This window comes from Oncorhynchus kisutch, linkage group LG3, assembly GCF_002021735.2.
Source record: "Oncorhynchus kisutch isolate 150728-3 linkage group LG3, Okis_V2, whole genome shotgun sequence".
Taxonomy (NCBI): Eukaryota; Metazoa; Chordata; class Actinopteri; order Salmoniformes; family Salmonidae; genus Oncorhynchus; species Oncorhynchus kisutch.
In genome coordinates, this window is record NC_034176.2 from 52,901,493 (window position 1) to 52,922,141 (window position 20,649).

At 44.1% G+C, this 20,649-nt stretch overlaps 1 protein-coding gene across 1 annotated transcript in view; it reads right to left on the reverse strand.

The window, feature by feature from the left end:
• The window catches only part of LOC109874221 (SH3 and multiple ankyrin repeat domains protein 2-like), a 126,453-nt gene that overhangs the window by 46,890 nt on the left and 58,914 nt on the right, over nt 1-20,649 (reverse strand). The window contains exons 10-11 of the mRNA XM_031815693.1: nt 16,420-16,502; nt 13,655-13,779 (exon numbers count right to left, since the gene is read on the reverse strand). Of these exons, the coding sequence (XP_031671553.1) occupies nt 13,655-13,779; nt 16,420-16,502 (208 nt within the window). The remainder of the gene's footprint in view (nt 1-13,654; nt 13,780-16,419; nt 16,503-20,649) is intronic.

The following is a 20,649-nucleotide window of genomic DNA, read 5'->3' on the forward strand; positions in this document are numbered from 1 at the left end:
GATTCGTGTTTACTTTGTTTTCATTAAACATGGATCGCAATAGCCACACCGCATTTTGGTCTGACTCTCTTTCACCTAAGGAAAACCGTGACACCACTCAGCAAGGAGACTCGTTCTGTCTCCTAGAGATTAATGCAAATCAATCCCAGAACAACAGCAAAGGACCTTGTGAAGATGCTGGAGGAAACAGGTACAAAAGTATCTATATCCACAGTAAAACGAGTCCTATATCAACATAACCTGAAAGGCCGCTCAGCAAGGAAGAAGCCACTGTTCCAAAACCGCCATAAAAAAAGCCAGACTAGGGTTTGCAACTGCACATGGGGAAAAATATTGTACTTTTTAGAGAAATGTCCTCTGGTCTGATAAAACAAAAATAGAACCGTTGGCCATAATGACCATCGTTACATTTGGAGGAAAATGGGGAGGCTTGCAAGCTGAAGAACACCATCCCAACCGTGAAGCACGGGGGTGGCAGCATCATGTTGTGGGGGTGCTTTGCTGCAGGAGGGTCTGGTGCACTTCACATAATAGATGGGAACATGAGGTAGGAAAATTACGTGGATATATTGAAGCAACATCTCAAGACATCAGTCAGGAAGTTAAAGCTTGGTCGCAAATGAGTCTTCCAAATGGACAATGACCTCAAGCATACTTCCAAAGTTGTGGCAAAATGGCTTAAGGACAACAAAGTCAAGATATTAGAGTGGCCATCACAAAGCCCTAACCTCAATCCTATAGAAAATGTGTGGGCAGAACTGAAAAAGTGTGTTCGAACAAGGAGGCCTACAAACCTGACTCAGTTACACCAGCTGTGTCAGAAAGAATGGGCCAAAAAGTTTGACCCAAGTGGTGATCCTATCTGACCTAAGACAGGGAGTTGTTACTAGGATTAAATGTCAGAAATTGTAAAAAACTGAGTTTAAATATATTTGGCTAAGGTGTATGTAAACTTTCGACTTCAACTGTACACACACACACACACACACACGATGGTTTCAAATATTCTTGAGGAAGGAACATCGTGATGAGGGTGAATCATTGTAGTTTCATTACACTATACATAAGGATGCCTTTAATATCAATTTTAATCTATGCCTTAGAATTCTTAAAGATTTTTACTTATTCATTCAAATGCATCATATCAGGTACCAAATCAAAGACCATACCTTCTGTAATGATAATAAGTTAATGAACTATCAGCCAATAATTATCTATTATAAAAGCACAGGAGCCTGCTGAGGGGAGAACGGCTCACAATAATGTCCAGAACGGAGCAAATGGAATGGCATCAAACACCTGGAAAACATGTGTTTAATGTATTTGATACTATTCCACTTATTCCGCTCCAGTCATTAGCACAAACCCGTTCTCCTGAATTTAAGGTGCCACCAACCTCATGTGAATAAAAGGTATATTGATACACAACAAACAAAGTTTGGACTGACGTGACATAACTTTGGCCTTCTCCACCATTATTTCCTTCCTCTGAACCCAGGGTTTCAGACCTGACCAATAAGGTTTGATTCCTGTGCTCTCTGCCGATACCAGAGTGTCTCTCTGACGCACATGCTCAGAAGGCTTCTCCCTCCGCGTGCATCATTATCATCAGCATTATACATGCAGGCACAATGCGCCGATGGTTGCTAGATGACTGCTGCACTGCGTAACCATTCTAAGTGGGAGTGCGGTGTTGCTGTATGAAAAAAGGGCAAGTACCATTTATTATTAAAGGGGTTAGGTTGACAATCTGGGTTTTTCGTCAATGGAGTTTTCAGAAATTCAAACCTTTTTTCTCTCGCAAGAGAGTCTATTAATGAGCTGCTCAATGATGAGCTGCTCAGTATGTGTAGGTAATCCTTTCTAACACAGATTATTTTGAAAGATAGCTCTCCACTTTCTGGAGGACAGAGTTTTGAAATCAGTGGAATGCTCGGTGGATCAGAGTAAAATTGAGAAAATTCAGGAGTTTGATTGCCAATGCAGAGGAAGTCGAAAAGAGAACGCAGAAGGCCAAGAGGGTGCAAAGCTGTCATCAAGTCAAAGGGTGGCTATTTGAAGTATCTCAAATATAAAATATATTTAGATTTGTTTCACAATTTTTTGGTTACTACATGATTCCATATGCGTTACTTTATAGTTTTGTTGTTTTCACTATTATTCTACAATGTAGAAAATAGTACAATTAATGAAAAACCCTTGAAAGAGTACTTTTGATCCAGTAGTGTTCCAATTTTGGCAGAAAGTTGGTTTCATTGCAAGTTAAAGAGTACTGTTAGCTAGCTAACGTTACATGTATGATCTGTGTAATAATATTATTCATATCTCAGAGCCATAAGCATTACCAGTTATAGCCTAATGTTAGATAGATAGATAGATAGCTAACATTGAACCTAGTTTGTTAGCTTTAGCTACCTGTAGATTCATGCAGGGTAGTAATGTGATGAGTTGGGATTATGATTCATTGCTTAGTTAGCTAGCTATGCAAGTAACCATTTCACCGTACCGTTTACACCTTCTGTATCCTGTGCATGTGACAAATAAACTAGGATTTTATTTCATATAGTGTGTGTTTACCAGAGATGGGCTCTGTTTTTTAACAGGTTTGATTTCACACTAGCCTAGGAACCAAGAATCAGAAAGCAGACCTCTCCCGCCAACACGATGTCTCTAACGAGGAGAGGGACTCTGAGCCCATCACCCCCAGATCCCGTATTGTGGTCCCTGTGATATGGAGTATTGAGACCAAGCCCAGATCCGAGAACCTGACCCCGGCGGGGGACCCACTAACAGACTTAGCGTTCCGCGACCAGCCCGTTCCCGAGTACTACAATGGGGACACTCCTCTAAATTAACTGGGCATCCAGGGGTTATTCGGACACTGGAGTTCCTGAGGCAGAAATTCTGGTTGGCCCAACATGACTGAGGATGTGAGATCCTTTGTTGCGGCCTGTTCCACCTGTGCCAAAAGCAAGTCCTCATGACAGCGACGTGGCTGGGTTGCTCCAACCTCTGACCATCCCCAGCTGGCCCTGGTCCCACCTGTCCATGGACTTTATCAGGGTTACCTGCATCCCAAGGGGTTACCACTATCCTGGCGGTCATTAATCAGTTCTCCAAGGCAGTCAATTTCATTGCCTTACCCAAGTTGCCCTCAGAGAAGGAGACTGCTGATCTCATGGTTACCCATGTCTTTCAACTACACGGACTTCCCCAGGACAGGTCTCGGATCGTGGACCCCAGTTCGTTGCATGGAATTGGAAAGCCTTCTGCTCCCTGTTGGAGGCGTCAGTGAGTCTCTCCTCGGGATTCCACCCACAATCAAATGGGCAAACGGAGAGGGCAAACCAGGAGCTGGAAATGTTTGTCCGCTGTTTTGTCTCCACCCAGGCCAGCAACTGGAGGAAGTTCCTCGTCTGGGCGGAGTATGCTCACAACACACTGCCGAACTCTTCCACTGGACTCTTCCACCGTTCGAGTGTGAGTTCGGGTTTTCCCCCCGCCACTGTTTCCTGAAGAAGCGGCCGAAGTGGGGGTGCCATCAGCTGAGGCAATCATTCGATGATGACGCCGTACCTGGATCAGAGGGCGATCCTCTTTGCTCCACTCCTCTGCCCGACACCAACACCAGGAAAACCAGCACTGAAGGCCTCTTCGGCTCCTCCGACCAGGTCAACGGGTGTGGCTGTCCACCTGTGATCTTCCCTTAAAGGTGGACTCGCAGAAGCTCGCTCCACGCTACATAGGACCATTCAAGATGAGTCACCTATTGTCTCCAGCTTCCCAGGTCTATGAGTGTCTATGAGTGTCTATCCATTCTTCCATGTCTCCCGTCTCAAGATGGTGAGGACCAGTCCATTCTCTCCTTCCACACCTGCCCCTCTGCCCCCTAAACTTGTTGATGGTCGCCCGGCCGACACTGTTCAGCATCTGTTGGTCCGAGACACCCTGCAGTGGTTCCACCTGTCACCAACCTTACCATGTCACAATCAGAGCTGGCTGCAGACAACGACCAGTTAGGGGGAAATCAGATTTTCAAAATGTTTATGCTATATTTATAATTATATAAAATATATGCAATGGATTTTCCACCAACAGGTTCCTGTGCTAATACTTCACACAACCAATAAGCAAAGCAAAGCATAACTGCATACTGACTTCGAGCACTTCAACATTATGGTCTGCGTAGAGTATGCCAGTCTTGACAAACAGAAAATACATCCCTCCCTACCTTACACCCATTATTGAAGGCTTGGCTTGACAATCTCTGAATGTCATTAAACTTGTTGGTGTTTTGGAACAGGTCTGTTTCCATTCATCAAATGTTTGGATGTTTGAATTAGAGTGGACAAACGTGCGCAGGTAGCCTACAGAAGACTTTTGAAGTAGCCTAATCAGATTTAAACATTGTGACTGGTTGTGTTAATGCCAAACATAAAACTAAAAGGTAATACATCTTAGGCTGACCAGAGTACCTTCTTCCATATGTTTGGGGAGTCTCCCACATGCCTCTAGGAGAACACCAAACGTGTTTGCTTATTTTTTTCTTTAAGCAATGGCTTTTTTTCTGGCCACTCTTCCGTAAAGCCCAGCTCTGTGGAGTGTATGGATTAAAGTGGTCCTACGGACAGATACTCCAATCTCCACTGTGGAGCTTTGCAACTCCTTCAGAGTTATCTTTGGTCTCTTTGCTGCCTCTCTGATTAATGCCCTCCTTGCCTGGTCTGTGAGTTTTGGTGGGCAGCCTTCTCTTGGCAGGTTTATTGTGGTGCCATATTCTTTCCAGTTTTTAATAATGGATTTAATGGTACTCGTGGGATGTAGAAAGCTTTGGATATTTTTTTATAACCCAACCCTGATCTGTACTTCTCCACAACTTTGTCCCCGACCTGTTTGGAGAGTTCCTTGGTCTTCATGGTGCCGCTTGCTTTTGGTAATGCCCCTTGCTTAGTGGTGTTGACGACTCTGGGCCTTTCAGAACAGGTGTATATATACTGAGATCATGGGACATGTCATGTAACACTTAGATTGCACACATGTGAACTGTATTTATCTGACTTCTGAAGGTAATTGGTTGCACCAGATCTTATTTAGGGGCTTCATAGCAAAGGGGGTGAATATAAACTCAGCAAAAAAAGAAACAGCCCCTTTTCAGGACCCTGTCTTGCAAAGATAATTCGTAAAAATCCAAATAATTTCACAGATCTTCATTGTAAAGGGTTTAAACATGCTTGTTCAATGAACCATAAACAATGAATGAACATGCCCCCGTGGAACGGTCGTTAAGACACTAACAGCTTACAGAAAGTAGGCAATTAAGGTCACAGTTATGAAAACTTAGGACACTAAAGAGGCCTTTCTACTGAATCTGAAAAACACCAAAAGGAAGATGCCCAGGGTCCCTGCTCATCTGTGTGATTGTGCCTTAGGCATGCTTCAAGGAGGCATGAGGACCGCAGATATCCGTATTGTGAGACATCTAAGACAGCGCTAGAGGGAGACAGGACGGACAGCTGATCATCCTCGCAGTGGCAGACCACATGTAACAACACCTGCACATGATCGGTACATCCAAACATCACACATGCGGGACAGGTACAGGATGGCATCAACAACTGCCCGAGTTACACCAGGAATGCCCAATCCCTCCATCAGTGTTCAGACGGTCCGCAATAGGCTGAGAGAAGCTGGACTGAGGGCTTGTAGGCCTGTTGTAAGGCAGGTCCTCAACCGAAATCACCGGCAACAATGTCGCCTATGGGCACATACCCACCGTTGCTGGACCAGACAGGACTGGCAAAAAGTGCTCTTCACTGACGAGTCGCTGTTTTGTCTCACCAGGGGTGATGGTTGGATTCGCGTTTATCGTTGAAGGAATGAGCGTTACACCGAGGCCTGTACTCTGGAGCGGGATCGATTTGGGGCAGTGTGTCACAGCATCATCGGACTGAGCTTGTTGTCATTGCAGGTAATCTCAACGATGTGCGTTAGGGAAAGCTAAGGTAACTGAGCTAAACGACTTCCGCCCCGTAGCACTCACTTCCGTCATCATGAAGTGCTTTGAAAGACTAGTGAAGGACCATATCACCTCCACCCTACCTTACACCCTAGACCCACTCCAATTTGCTTACCGCCCAAATAGGTCCACAGACGATGCAATCTCAATCACACTGCACACTGCCCTAACCCATCTGGACAAGAGGAATACCTATGTGAGAATGCTGTTCATTGACTACAGCTCGGCATTCAACACCATAGTACCCTCCAAGCTCGTCATCAAGCTCGAGACCCTGGGTCTCGACCCCGCCCTGTGCAACTGGGTACTGGACTTCCTGACGGGCCGCCCCCAGGTGGTGAGGGTAGGCAACAACATCGCCTCCCCGCTGATCCTCAACACTGGGGCCCCACAAGGGTGCGTTCTGAGCCCTCTCCTGTACTCCCTGTTCACCCACGACTGCGTGGCCACGCACGCCTCCAACTCAATCATCAAGTTTGCGGACGACACAACAGTGGTAGGCTTGATTACCAACAACGACGAGACGGCCTACAGGGAGGAGGTGAGGGCCCTCGGAGTGTGGTGTCAGGAAAATAACCTCACACTCAACGTCAACAAAACTAAGGAGATGATTGTGGACTTCAGGAAACAGCAGAGGGAACACCCCCCTATCCACATCAATGGAACAGTAGTGGAGAGGGTAGCAAGTTTTAAGTTCCTCGGCATACACATCACAGACAAACTGAATTGGTCCACTCACACAGACAGCATCGTGAAGAAGGCGCAGCAGCGCCTCTTCAACCTCAGGAGGCTGAAGAAATTTGGCTTGTCACCAAAAGCACTCACAAACTTCTACAGATGCACAATCGAGAGCATCCTGGCGGGCTGTATCACCGCCTGGTACGGCAACTGCTCCGCCCTCAACCGTAAGGCTCTCCAGAGGGTAGTGAGGTCTGCACAACGCATCACCGGGGGCAAACTACCTGCCCTCCAGGACACCTACACCATCCGATGTTACAGGAAGGCCATAAAGATCATCAAGGACATCAACCACCCGAGCCACTGCCTGTTCACCCCGCTATCATCCAGAAGGCGAGGTCAGTACAGGTGCATCAAAGCTGGGACCGAGAGACTGAAAAACAGCTTCTATCTCAAGGCCATCAGACTGTTAAACAGCCACCGCTAACATTGAGTGGCTGCTGCCAACACACTGACACTGACTCAACTCCAGCCACTTTAATAATGGGAATTGATGGGAAATGATGTAAATATATCACTAGCCACTTTAAACAATGCTACCTTATATAATGTTACTTACCCTACATTATTCATCTCATATGCATACGTATATACTGTACTCTATATCATCGACTGTATCCTTATGTAATACATGTATCACTAGCCACTTTAACTATGCCACTTTGTTTACATACTCATCTCATATGTATATACTGTACTCGATACCATCTACTGTATCTGACCTATGCTGCTCTGTACCATCACTCATTCATATATCCTTATGTACATATTCTTTATCCCCTTACACTGTGTATAAGACAGTAGTTTTGGAATTGTTAGTTAGATTACTTGTTGGTTATTACTGCATTGTCGGAACTAGAAGCACAAGCATTTCGCTACACTCGCATTAACATCTGCTAACCATGTGTATGTGACAAATAAAATTGGATTTGATTTGATTTGATTTAGGGAAGACACCCTCCTCTCTCATGTGGTATCCTTCCTCAAGACTCATCCTAACATGACCCTCCAGCATGACAATGCCACCAGCCATACTGCTCATTCTGTGCGTGCTTTCCTGCAAGACAGGAATTTCAGTGTTCTGCCATAGCCAGTGAAGAGCCCAGATCTCAATCCCATTGAGACCTGTTGGATCGGAGGGTGAGGGCTAGGGCCATTCCCCCCAGAAATGTCCGGGAACTTGCAGGTGCCTTGGTGGAAGAGTGGGGTAACATCTCATAGAAAGAACTGGCAAATCTGGTGAAGTCCACGAGGAGGAGATGCACACTGCAGTGCTTAATGCAGCTGGTGGCCACAACAGATACTGACTGTTACTTTAGATTTTGACCCCCCTTTGCTCAGGGACACATTATTCCATTTCTGTTAGTCACATGTCTGTGGGACTTGTTCAGTTTATGTCTCAGTTGTTGAATCTTGTTATGTTCATACACATATTTACACGTTAACTTTGCTGAAAATAAACGCAGTTTTTAAACAAGTTATTTTTTAAATTTCACTTCACCAATTTTGACTATTTTGTGTATGTCCACTACATGAAATCCAAATCCAAATCTATTTCAATTACAGGTTGTAATGCAACAAAATAGGAAAAACTCCAAGGGGGAAGAATACTTTTGCAAGGCACTGCATGTTGTGTTGCTATAATGTTATATGATGTACTGTCTTATCTTGTTTTATATGTGATGTGAGTGCCTTAATGAGCTTGGACCCCAGGAATAGTAGCTGCTGCCTCGGAAGCAGCAAATGGGGATCCCTAATAAATAAAAATACAAATTGATAAAGTTGGTGTGAAGATGGGGAGAGGTGCGGCTGTTATAAAAAGATGTCCTGCGTTTTTGACAGAAATCAACTGTACTAATGGTTCAGGCTCTGGTCTTGTCCCATCTTGATTACTGTCTGGTAATATAGTCAATTGCAGCAAAGAAAGACCTAGAAAGACCTAGCAAAGCTGCAGCTGGCACAAAAAAAAGCACACCATGCCCTTACCTGCACATACAGCAACATCAACAACTTGCATGCCAGTCTTTCCTGGTTAAGGGTTGAGGATGGATTAACTGTTTCTCTTCTAGTTTTTAAGAGAAATATTACTGTGAGGAAAATTCCAGATTGTTTGCATAATTAAATAACATACAGCTCAGACATCCATATATACCCCACAAGAAATGCCAACAGTGGTCTTTTCACAGTCTCCAAACAAATTCAAGGCAACGCACAGTATTATATACAGAGCCATGATCCAATTAATCATGCAAACAGCAATATTCCCTCATTTCTTTTTTATAAAACAACATCTCATGGCACAATAGGGGATGTGAAATGACACATACAAACACTCTAACACACACAATCTACAGTACACACACGCTATTCTTTAGTTGTATTTTTTGTATATCATAGTATTTTACATTTGTGTGACTGTTCTAGTCTATCAGTGTTTTGTTACTTGTCGTGTTTTATGTTTTTGTGTGGACCCCTTTTGCTTCGGCTTAAGCTACCGGGAATGTGAATAAACAAATAAACTCTCCCACCATGTGACATGGCAGATTAAGACGGGACAAAAATGATGGTTGTGGTGCTTTGTGCTCGTGCATGTAGTAATACATTACCTGACCTCCTAAAGTCAAATTAATCCCTCCTGAATAGGGCCATAGTGCCTTCTTCTAGCATTCTAAATCTCAAACATAGTCTGCTGAACACTGCATATCCATAGTGCTAAGTGGATGCAGTTTACAAGTTAACAGGTTGCAGCGCTAGATATTACAGACCCTTTAGCTATCATCACAATGCTGCTTGTCAGAGAGAAAATTGGCCACACACTCAGGCATAATTGGGTCAAGGGCAATGGTTGTAATCCAATCAATATCACTGAGCACAGACATGGGGGCTGTTGGGAAAGCATGGTTGGCTGCTATAATAGCATGGAACTGAGCTAGCTAGCAACGTAGCATTTTTACAGTGCTAGAATATCACACAGCAAAGTGTTTATTAGCAATGCGCTAAAATGACGAAGACTTAGCTTTAGTGGTTTCTTGTAACTAACTGGATAAAGAGATGGCGTTATCAGTCCACTGGTAGAATTGTGGTTTGGTAAGAGGCTTTGCATTTGTATCTGCTGTATTTGTGTAGCACTAGATTGACAGTAAAATGCTCAGAATATGCAGCAGTGGGGAAGAGATCTGACTGTCACGCGCGCACACACAAACACACAAACACACCCGGGGGTTGAGGGGAGCAGCTGCCGTTGCATACATACAGTGGTCACACACAGCACTCTCCTGACCCGGGAAAGCAGAGCGTTATATAACAGTCTTCCTCCCGATCCCGCTATCTCTAGTCAAACACACTCAGGCAGAGAGATACAGCGAGAACATCCGTGTACTGTACTGTACCATATTCATTGTCTTGGATGCCAGAGATCTCTATGAACTGCTGTAGGAGAATTAGAGAGGGAGAGAGAGTGGGAAAGTGAGAGGGGGGAGCTGCTACATTTGAGAAATGACTATGTACTGTAGCAATCTGCTAACAGTCTTGATCTGGGCTAACCACCACAATCTTACTTAGCCCTGTCAGCACCCCTGTAGATAACTAAGGACCTCAAACTGCTGTGGCAGTCACTTACAGTCCAGTATACCCAAAATACTTTACTTGTATTTTAGCGATTTCAGTAGTTACCACAGCCACAAATTCATAAACTCTGCCTATTTCTACAATTTCTCTACTTAAAATGTTGTTTTACCACAGAGAGCATTTGCTTCTATCTATTCTCCTCCGTTCCTGGCTGGCAAAGTACCAGGATGTTGTCTCTGGTTTTTAATCTGAATTTGGAGAACTGAAATTGAAAACGGAATCTGAATGCATCTGAGAAGTTGAATATTTTAAACTTTGATAAACTTGAAATTATAGTTTGTAAATTTGATTCACAGACATTGAATGTAATAGCTACCATATTGAAAATAAATATGTAAATATTGAATTGGAATATTCAAGAAATGTAAAGAACTTAATGCAATATCAATTGAAATTAGTTTCAAATCATTAAATACAAGTTAAATTTATGAATTCAATGATTTCATTTATGTATTAGAAATAAAAAAAGATATAAAATTAAAATTCAATATCATAATACAACTTCTAAATTATGAAATTGAAATACAATTTCCATTGGCACTGAAATCACTCCATACTTTGGGCCATACACTCCACTTAACATTAGTAAGCCACTGGTTCTTAAGCCGTAGCCTTTATAGACTGAATAGGCAAGAGACATTCAGCCTCTTGGAAGGAAATGGAAGTTCAATGAAAAATATGTTTTTGGCATTAACTGCCAAATCATTTTGGGGATAAAAAGTGTGTTTTGGTATATTGCGCATCCTGTTCAAGACCCTGGTAAATGTTAGTGCACTATAAAGGTAATAGAGTTCCATTTGGGATGCAGTCTAGCCCATCAGCTAAGGGCACAATCATTTGCCAAAAACTGCAATGTCTGAGGAACAAGAGGTCAGACATAAACAGTGTTCTAACAGCAAGGAGTCTCAACATTACAGACAGTTTAACAGAGGAGAGGGGAGGAGAAGAGAGGGGAGGGGGGAGATCCTTCATCTCCAAAAGCAGCTTGGTGAACTCAGCCCTGGTGAACTGTGTATTTCATGTTACCAGCAACCTGCAGTAAAACTGCCACCTTTAACCTTTGACACTGACAGGATACGAAGTCACCCGAGACCCCTCGGGAATCATCGTGAGCGAGCGACTCATTTTCTACAGTGCTTATCAAACAGGGCAGAGCTAGATTGTCACCTCAGGAATGACGACAGAGGATTAACTCCAACAATTGCCTGTATTGTGGTGCTAGAGGGCATTACAAATCCGTCTGTCCAGTAAAAGACCAGACTCATCAGCTAGGTAAGAGTACCATGGTGGGTCATACTGGGAGTTTTCTAACTCACATTACTCATTCTCTCTTCCATGTTATCCTGCTGTGGGGTGACCCGTCTAAATATCTCCGGGTGCTCATTGACTCTGGAGTTGATGAGAGTTTAATGGGTTACTCTGGTATTGGAGCTTGGTATCTCCACACAACCCCCCTCCATTCCTATGGCTCCAGAGCACTGGACGGGTACACCATAGGCAGGGTCAGCATGGTGCCCATTAACCTGTGTGTGTTGGGCAATCACAGTGAGTCCATACAGCTTCTTCTCATTGAATCTCCCAATGTTCCTGTTGTTTTGGGATTTTCATGGATCCAGAGACACAACCCCGTTATTGACTGGACCACTGGTTATATTCTGGGTTGGAGCCCGTTCTGCCACTTACATTGCCTGAAGGTGGCTCAGCCTGTTCTGGGATGTCCTCCTGCGGGCTCTGGTAACACCTCGGATTTCTCCGCTGTTCCCACGGAATCCCAGGACCTCCTGGAGGTGTTCGGCAAGGCTCGCGCCACCCCCCTCCCTCCGCATCGTCCCTACGATTGCGCTATTAATCTCCTCCCGGGCACAACACTGCCTCGTGGGTGGCTATATTCCCTGTCTGGCCCTGAGACCAAGGCCATGGAGGAGTACATTGAGGACACTTTGGCTGCTGGGAGCATTCGTCCATCTGCCTCCCCTTCCGGCGCAGGGTTATTCTTTGTGGGAATAAATGACAAGAGCCTGTGTCCATGTATCGACTACCAATGACATCACAGTGAATAATCGTTACCCTCTACCAGTCCTCTCCTCGGCTGTCGAACGTCTTCAGGGGGCAACCATCTTTTCCAAGTTGGACCTTCGGAATGCCTACCACCTAGTTCGAATACGCGAAGGAGACGAGTGGAAGACGGCCTTCAACACAGCTAGTGGACACTATGAGTACCTGGTAATGCCGTTTGGACTCAACAACACTCCCGCAGTGTTCCAGGCCCTGGTCAACAATGTGCTCCGTGACATGTTGAATAGATTTGTGTTTGTCTACCTCAACGACATCCTTGTTTTCTCCCGTCCTGCTCAAGAACACGTCCTCCATGTCCGACAAGTCCTTCAGCGCCTCCTAGAGAACCAGTTGTGAAAGCTGAGGTGTGTGAAATAGAGCCAACCTCAGCACTGCACTGATTACAGTTGCACTGTTTGCACTCGTTACACACACATACAGTATTGCACGCAAGCCCAACAGGGATTCACAACCATGTTCATAACAAATCTCAAACAGCACCATCATAACCACTATCCCACAAAAACAGAACACAAAAAGTACCCACATAAACAGTTCTTCAGGTCTCCGGATTGTTATTGTGTGATACTAGCCTAAGCTGGCTATCACTACCTGGATGTAGCTCTTCCCACTACATCCTTGACTGTGACCCACCTAATGCCTTACACCACAAATAAACAAAACAATCCTACTGGACATAATCACATCTTCATCTGCCACAAGACATGGAACTACCCTTGACTTGGTGGTGGATCCTCACCCAGAGTTTGGGACTCACTGGTCTGATCCAAAAGCACTCCAAAACTCAAAGAATTGAGCAGAGACAGGACAAGTGGTGATACCTGGTATCAAAAAGCTGCAAAGTTGGGCTTGTTGTAATTAATCCTAAAGAAACAACATTTAATTATAACATTATTATTGCATAATGATCATACCATCGTGTGCTTTCTAAGTAAATGCCAGGTAAATAGCGGTCTGTAAAATAAAGAGGGACCTAAGATCAAGTTGAACCAAAGATCAAGTGCCAACAGATATCACCAATCAGCTCTCACTCATCACAAAAAGGATCTCTACAACTAATCTCATTGCTTCTAGCAGCAGGAAGAAAGAACTCTGTTTGGGAAAGGAAGTGAAGAGTAGTATGACACACACACACACACTCTCACATAAAAGCGCATACATGAACACACCTGCACGCACGTACACACACACACTTACCTCGATGAGGAAGTCCCCGGTCCTTAGCCCCGCCTGCCAGGCCACTCCTCCCTCGTCCACCGACTCCAGGTATTGGAGGGCTGGGAAGGCAGGAGTGGGAGTAAACTCCTCGATGGGCGTGTCCGCTATGGGAGAGAAAGAGAGAGAGAGAAGGTAAGTGGGTCACCTTATCCTGGACACCACTCCGTTCCTCAACCCTGAGCCTATGGAGATCTAGCACCATTCCAGATCCACACACACACACACACACACACACACACACACACACACACACACACACACACACACACACACACACACACACACACACACACACACACACAATCAGCTTTATTTACATGACATTTTTAGGGTGGATGGGGAGAATGAAATAACAGGGTTTAGCATTGGCTTTGTGGTCGGCGGACAAACATACAAACAAACAAAACAAACATCTGAGTATTCACCAGACAAGCAGAGAGAATCCATTCATCACCAATATACCCACAAAGGTCATTGCCAATTCAATAAGGTAGAAGGCTGCAGACACTGTGCTGTCATCAACACAGCCAGATTAGATTACTGCTGTCCTAATGTCTATGCATGGCAGTGTGTGTGTGTGTGTGTGTGTGTGTGTGTGTGTGTGTGTGTGTGTGTGTGTGTGTGTGTGTGTGTGTGTGTGTGTGTGTGTGTGTGTGTGTGTGTGTGTGTGTGTGTGTGTCTAGACACAAGGTTTGCTCTGGTAGTAGGGGCCAGTAAGATCTCTTTCTCCCATCTCCTATACTCCTGTCTATCTTCTCTCCCCGTCTCCCTATCATCACCCTTTTCCCCTGTCACCCTCTCTCTCTTTCCCCTCTCCCATCTCTTCTCCTCTCCTCTCTTCCACCTTCCACTGACCAGTGATATTCACATGATGTCCTCATGGCAGCCAGAAACCTATGGTGACAAGTGACATTTCTGATCAATCTCCCTCTTGCTGTAAGAGAGATGCTAGGCACTGTGTGCGTGGGAGCGTGTTTGCGCAAGTATTCATTTGTGATTTTATGTGAGAGTGGGTGCGTTGTGTGTCTGTGTTTTTGTGCGATTTTGTGTGTTTCCGTTGTGTGTGTTTGTGAGCGTCAGAGTGTGTGTGTGTGTGTGTGAAGTGCACAGTGCCAGAGGATAAAGAAGGCTGGCTCAGTTCCCTTGGGTGATGGCAGTGTCAGAACAACTGTAGTACATTCTGCTTGTTGTTTTTAATGCTAAATGACTCTCCTCTCTCTCTTCCTCTCGCTGTCACTTTCTTCCTCTATCCATGTCTCTAAAAAAGAAAATGTACCTCTCGACAGTGCAGACCAATGAGAGTATGCCACCTCGCAGCATTTGACAGTGTGGATTATGACATGGCTGTAATCGTCATAGAAACCAAAACAGCCGCTCAGCGGGCTATTTTTAGACAGCATCACATGAGGGGTGGAATATCAAATTATGTGTGGACAATCGCACTAATGTCCTGACAACATGTCCTAAACGCAGGCTGATATTGATGTGTGTGTGTGTGTGTGTGTGTGTGTGTGTGTGTATGTGCATTTGTGAGTATGTGCATTTGCGAGTGTGTGCTCTAGATTAGAGGTCTTCACAGATCCACCTGTATCCGAACACCTGAGATCCAGAATTCTAAATAGTGTCAAGGGTCTGGTCGGATCTGATATGATTGTCACGGGTCTCGGGTATGTGTAATTTTGACAGACTTGTCTGGAAGGACCCATATAGATCTGAATGTGACTGCTGCAGTAGAGAGAGAGAAATTTATAATTTATCCTTCTGCTCTTTAATTTTCACCGGAGTGGCGCATGAGGCAATTGTTGGCCAATCATAAGTCATCAACGAGGCAATAGGCTACAGTCATAGAGCCTCCATGTGGGCAATAAGTTATGAGATATTAATCAACGGAAGATGCAATTAAAGTGATGGAATTAAAAGTTAAAGGAGAATAGGTTACAATTACCAAGAGCCAACAGGTAGGCTACGACTTTATATTCTGAATGGAGTTGTTGTTGTTTGTAACTGTGTTTGTAACTACCCCCTCTTCCTTCCGCTTGAAATCAAATCACATTGTATTGGTCACATACTCGTTTAGCAGATGTTGTTGCGAGTGTAGCGAAATGCTTGTTAAAAAAAACTCTGGTTAAAAAAGGAGTTTAAAATGGACTTTCTGCTGCTTCTCTCCCTCGGATCCATCCGGGTCTGGAGCCGGCCAGATCTATAAGGAACGGGTTTAGTTGTCCTCGGGTCCGTTCGGAACAGGTCTCTATATTAAAACATGTATTTATGGAGATGGGAAAGCCCCAGGTCCATTTCGAAACGGGTCCAACTATTTGGACCCATGAAGGGCTCTGCTCTAGAGAGGTGGACAGAAGTGCTGTTAGTCTTTGTGTGTGTGTTTATGCGTGTGTGTTGTGCCTGGCTGGCTAGACATTGATATTGATGCTCAGACAGACAGAGACAGACAGACAGACAGACAGACAGACAGACAGACAGACAGACAGACAGACAGACAGACAGACAGACAGACATTAGCCTATAGCCTACTGTTTACATTAAACAGTAGGCTATAGGTGATTGCCATACAGAGTGGAGGGGTTCCTGTGGTTACATCAGGTGGGCAAAACCATATTAATCTCATTAAACTTTTCCCATATAGAGACATAGATCAAATACATAGGCTGTTATTATCTTGTTTAATGTGCAGTGCCTACATATACAGTGACCAGGAGAATGTGGGAGACACCAGGGTAGCCTCTTACCTTTGGCCCCTCGCAGCACGAAGCCGAAGCCTTCATTCTCCTTCTTGGTCAAGACCACCGTCTTCTCGTCGACCACGCAGTCGCTGTGGAGAAAATACCGCGCAAAGCGCCCGTTATTACAGCCCATCATCCGCATCATGGCCACAGCCGCCCGCCCCGAGTGCAGGTTCATCGCGGTAAACTATTCTGGGCAGCCCCCGATGGAGGGGCTCCTTGCCTCGGCCCCTTTTAGCTCAAATGAATTGCGCGACAACGCTGGCAGTGGGAGTCCGGCGCCCGCATCTCCAGAAAAGCCGCCGCCGCTCCTCTCCTATCCTCTGCCGCCGAAAACCACTCGGAGGAGCGACAAGCGGAGGCCAGAGCTGGCGACTAAGTCGAAGCGTGACGTCAGATAGAAGCAGCATTACCGACTAAATAAATGATGATGAAAGCGTGGCTTGGCGCGGAGGAGGGGGAGAGAAACGGAACGGAGGGCAGGCAGTTAAAATAGTCCTAGGCGAGGAGTGCGCGCAACGGATGAGAGAAAAGAGAGAGGGACCAGCATGGCAGTGCGCGGGCACGACGACAGGAGGCAATGCGTGAGTGATTGACCCTTTCACTCGAGTCGAGAGGTGGGTGTCCTCTCACTCAGTGGCGTGGGGTGGCGGTGGATGACACAGAGCCCCGCAGCCCGCATGCGCTTGCATGACATTTTTCTTTAATGAAATGAGCGAAACAGACAGGGAGGGAAAGATATTCAGGTAATTATGTTTCTTTCATTTTGATTGCTGTGGTTTAAAATAACGGATGGGGGGCGTTGATATAGTTTTTATAAAATGTATTTTTGTTGGATCAGCCTGACTCCAAATTAGATTGGGAATAAAGGTGATAACTCCAACCTGTGCACTCATACTCCAAAAACAGAATGCCACCACGTCAGTCACAGCCACATTCAATCAGACTATTCAATTCTCAGACATCTCTTCACCTCTATAACAAAAAAAAAAAAAACATCTACCAGCAGCAATGACGTGGTCCAAGCAATACAGCCCCATCAACACCACAGTAGGGCAACCAGGCTACCAGCAGTACTGCTATATACCCTTTACCTGCCACATCTGCTGCTGGAACCGTTCAGTCTATCTATATACTATATATAAGGATAAAATGAGGGAGACTGTGAGATAAGTGTCTAGTGCCAAGTGAAAATTCAATAGGTGCCTTTCATTCCCCCCCAATCCCAGCTCTTATGGCAGATGTATTATTTAAAAATATTAATATATTTCACCTTTATTTAACCAGGTAGGCCAGTTGAGAACAAGTTCTCATTTACAACTGCGACCTGGCCAAGATAAAGCAAAGCAGTGCGACAAAAACAACAACACAGAGTTACACATGGGATAAGCAAACGTTCAGTCAATAGCACAATAGAACAAATCTATATACAGTGTGTGCAAATGTAGTAAGATTAGGGAGGTAAGGCAATATATAGGCCATAGTGGTGAAATAATTACAATTTAGCATTAACACGGAGTGATAGAAGTGCAGATGATGATGTGCAAGTAGAGATACTGGGGTGCAAAAGAGTAAAATAAATAACAATATGGGGATGAGGTAGTTGGGTGGGCTATTTACAGATGGGCTGTGTACAGGTGCAGTGATCGGTAAGCTGCTCTGACAGCTGATGCTTAAAGTTAGTGAGGGAGATATAAGTCTCCAGCTTCAGTGATTTTTGCAATTCGTTCCAGTCATTGGCAGCAGAGAACTGGAAGGAAAGGCGGCTAAAGGAGGAGTTGGCTTTGGGGATGACCTGTAAAATATACCTGCTGTAGCAGGTGCTACGGGTGGGTGTTGCTATGGTGACCAGTGAGCTGAGATAAGGTGGGGCTTTACCTAGCAAAGACTTAAAGATGACCTGGAGCCAGTGGGTTTGGCGACGAATATGAAGTGAAGGCCAGCCAACGAGAGCATACAGGTCGCAGTGGTGGGTAGTATATGGGGCTTTGGTGATAAAACGGATGGCACTGTGATAGACCACATCTAATTTGCTAAGTAGAGTGTTGGAGGCTATTTTGTAAATGACATCGCCGAAGTCAAGGATCGGTAGGATAGTCATTTTACAAGGGTATGAGTGAAGGAGGGTTTGTTGCAAAATAAGAAGCTGATTCTAGATTTAATTTTGGATTGGAGAAGCTTAATGTGAGTCTGGGAGGAGAGTTTACAGTCTAACCAGACACCTAGGTATTTGTAGTTGTCCACATATTCTAAGTCAGGCAAGTTGCTGAGGGGGGTGCAGAGCTGTTGGCCGGGGTAGGGGTAGCCAGGTGGAAAGCATGGCCAACCGTAGAGAAATGCTTGTTGAAATTCTCGATAATCGTAGATTTATCGGTGGTGACAGTGTTTCCTAGCCTCATTGTAGTGGGCAGCTGGGAGGAGGCACTCTTATTCTCCATGGACTTCACAGTGTCCCAAAACATTTTGGAATTTGTGCTACAGGATGCAAATTTCTGTTTGAAAAAGTTAGCATTTGCTTTCCTAACTGACTGTGTATATTGGTTCCTAACTTCCCTGAAAAGTTGCATATCGCGGGGGCTATTTGATGCTAATGCAGCACGACACAGGATGTTTTTGTGCTGGTCAAGTGCAAGTAAAATCTGGAGTGAACCAAGGGCTATATCTGTTCTTAGTTCTACAAGATAAACGTTTAGCAAATTAGTATGCCACACTAGTCACACTGTCTATGTGCATATATATATATCTATATACATACATATATGTATATATATATATATATATATATATATGCATATATATAGATATATATATATATATACATATATATATATATATATATATATATATATATATATACATACATACATATATGTATATATATACATATATATATATATATACTGTATACACATATATATATACATACATACATATATATATATATATATATATATATATATATATATATATATATATACACAGTTGAAGTCAGACATTTACATACACCTTAGCCAAATACATTTAAACTAATACATTTACATTTAAAATTCCTGACATTTAATCCTAGTAAAAATTCCCTGTCAGTTAGGATCACCACTTTAGTTAAGAATGTGAAATGTCAGAATAATAGTAGAGAGAATCATTTATTTCAGCTTTTATTTCTTTCACCACATTCCCAGTTGGTTAGAAGTTTACATACACTCAATTAGAATTTGGTAGCATTGCTTTTAAATTGTTTAACTTGGGTTACACATTTCGGATAGACTTCCACAAGCTTCCCACAATAAGTTGGGTGAATTTTGGCCCATTCCTCCTGACAGAGCTGGTGTAACTGAGTCACACTTTTTCACACGCTTTTTCACACACTTTTTCAGTTCTACTCACAAACTTTCTATGGGATTGAGGTCAGGGATTTGTGATGGCCACTCCAATACCTTGACTTTGTTGTCCTTAAGCCATTTTGCCACAACTTTGGAAGTATGCTTGGGGTCACTGTTCATTTGGAAGATCCATTTGAGACCAAGCTTGATGTCTTGAGATGTTGCTTCAATATATTCACGTAATTTTCCTTTCTCATGTTACCATCTATTTTGTGAAGTGCACCAGACCCTCCTGCAGCAAAGCACCCCCACAACATGATGCTGCCATCCCCGTGCTTCACGGTTGGGATGGTGTTCTTCGGCTTGCAAGCTTGCTCATTTTTCCTCCGAGCATAACATTGGTCATTATGGACAACAGTTCTATTTTTGTTTCATCAGACCAGAAAGTACGATCTTTGTCCCCATGTGCAGTTGCAAACCGTAGTCTGACTTTTTCATGGGGGTTTTGGAGGAGTGGCTTCTTCCTTGCTGAGCGGCCTTTCAGGTTACGTCGATACAGGACTCGTTTTACTGTGGATATAGATACTTTTGTACCTGTTTCCTCCAGCATCTTCACATGGTCCTTTGCTGTTGTTCTGGGATTGATTTGCACTTTTCGCACCAAAGTACGTTAATCTCTAGGAGACAGAACATGTCTCCTTCCTGAGCAGTATGACAGCTGCGTGATCCCATGGTGTTTATACTTGCGTACTATTGAACGTGGTACCTTCAGGCATTTGGAAATTGCTCCCAATGATGAGTTAGACTTTTGGAGAATTTATTTTTCTGAGGTCTTGGCTGATTTTTTTATTTTTATTTTTTATTATTTTTTATTTCACCTTTATTTAACCAGGTAGGCTAGTTGAGAACAAGTTCT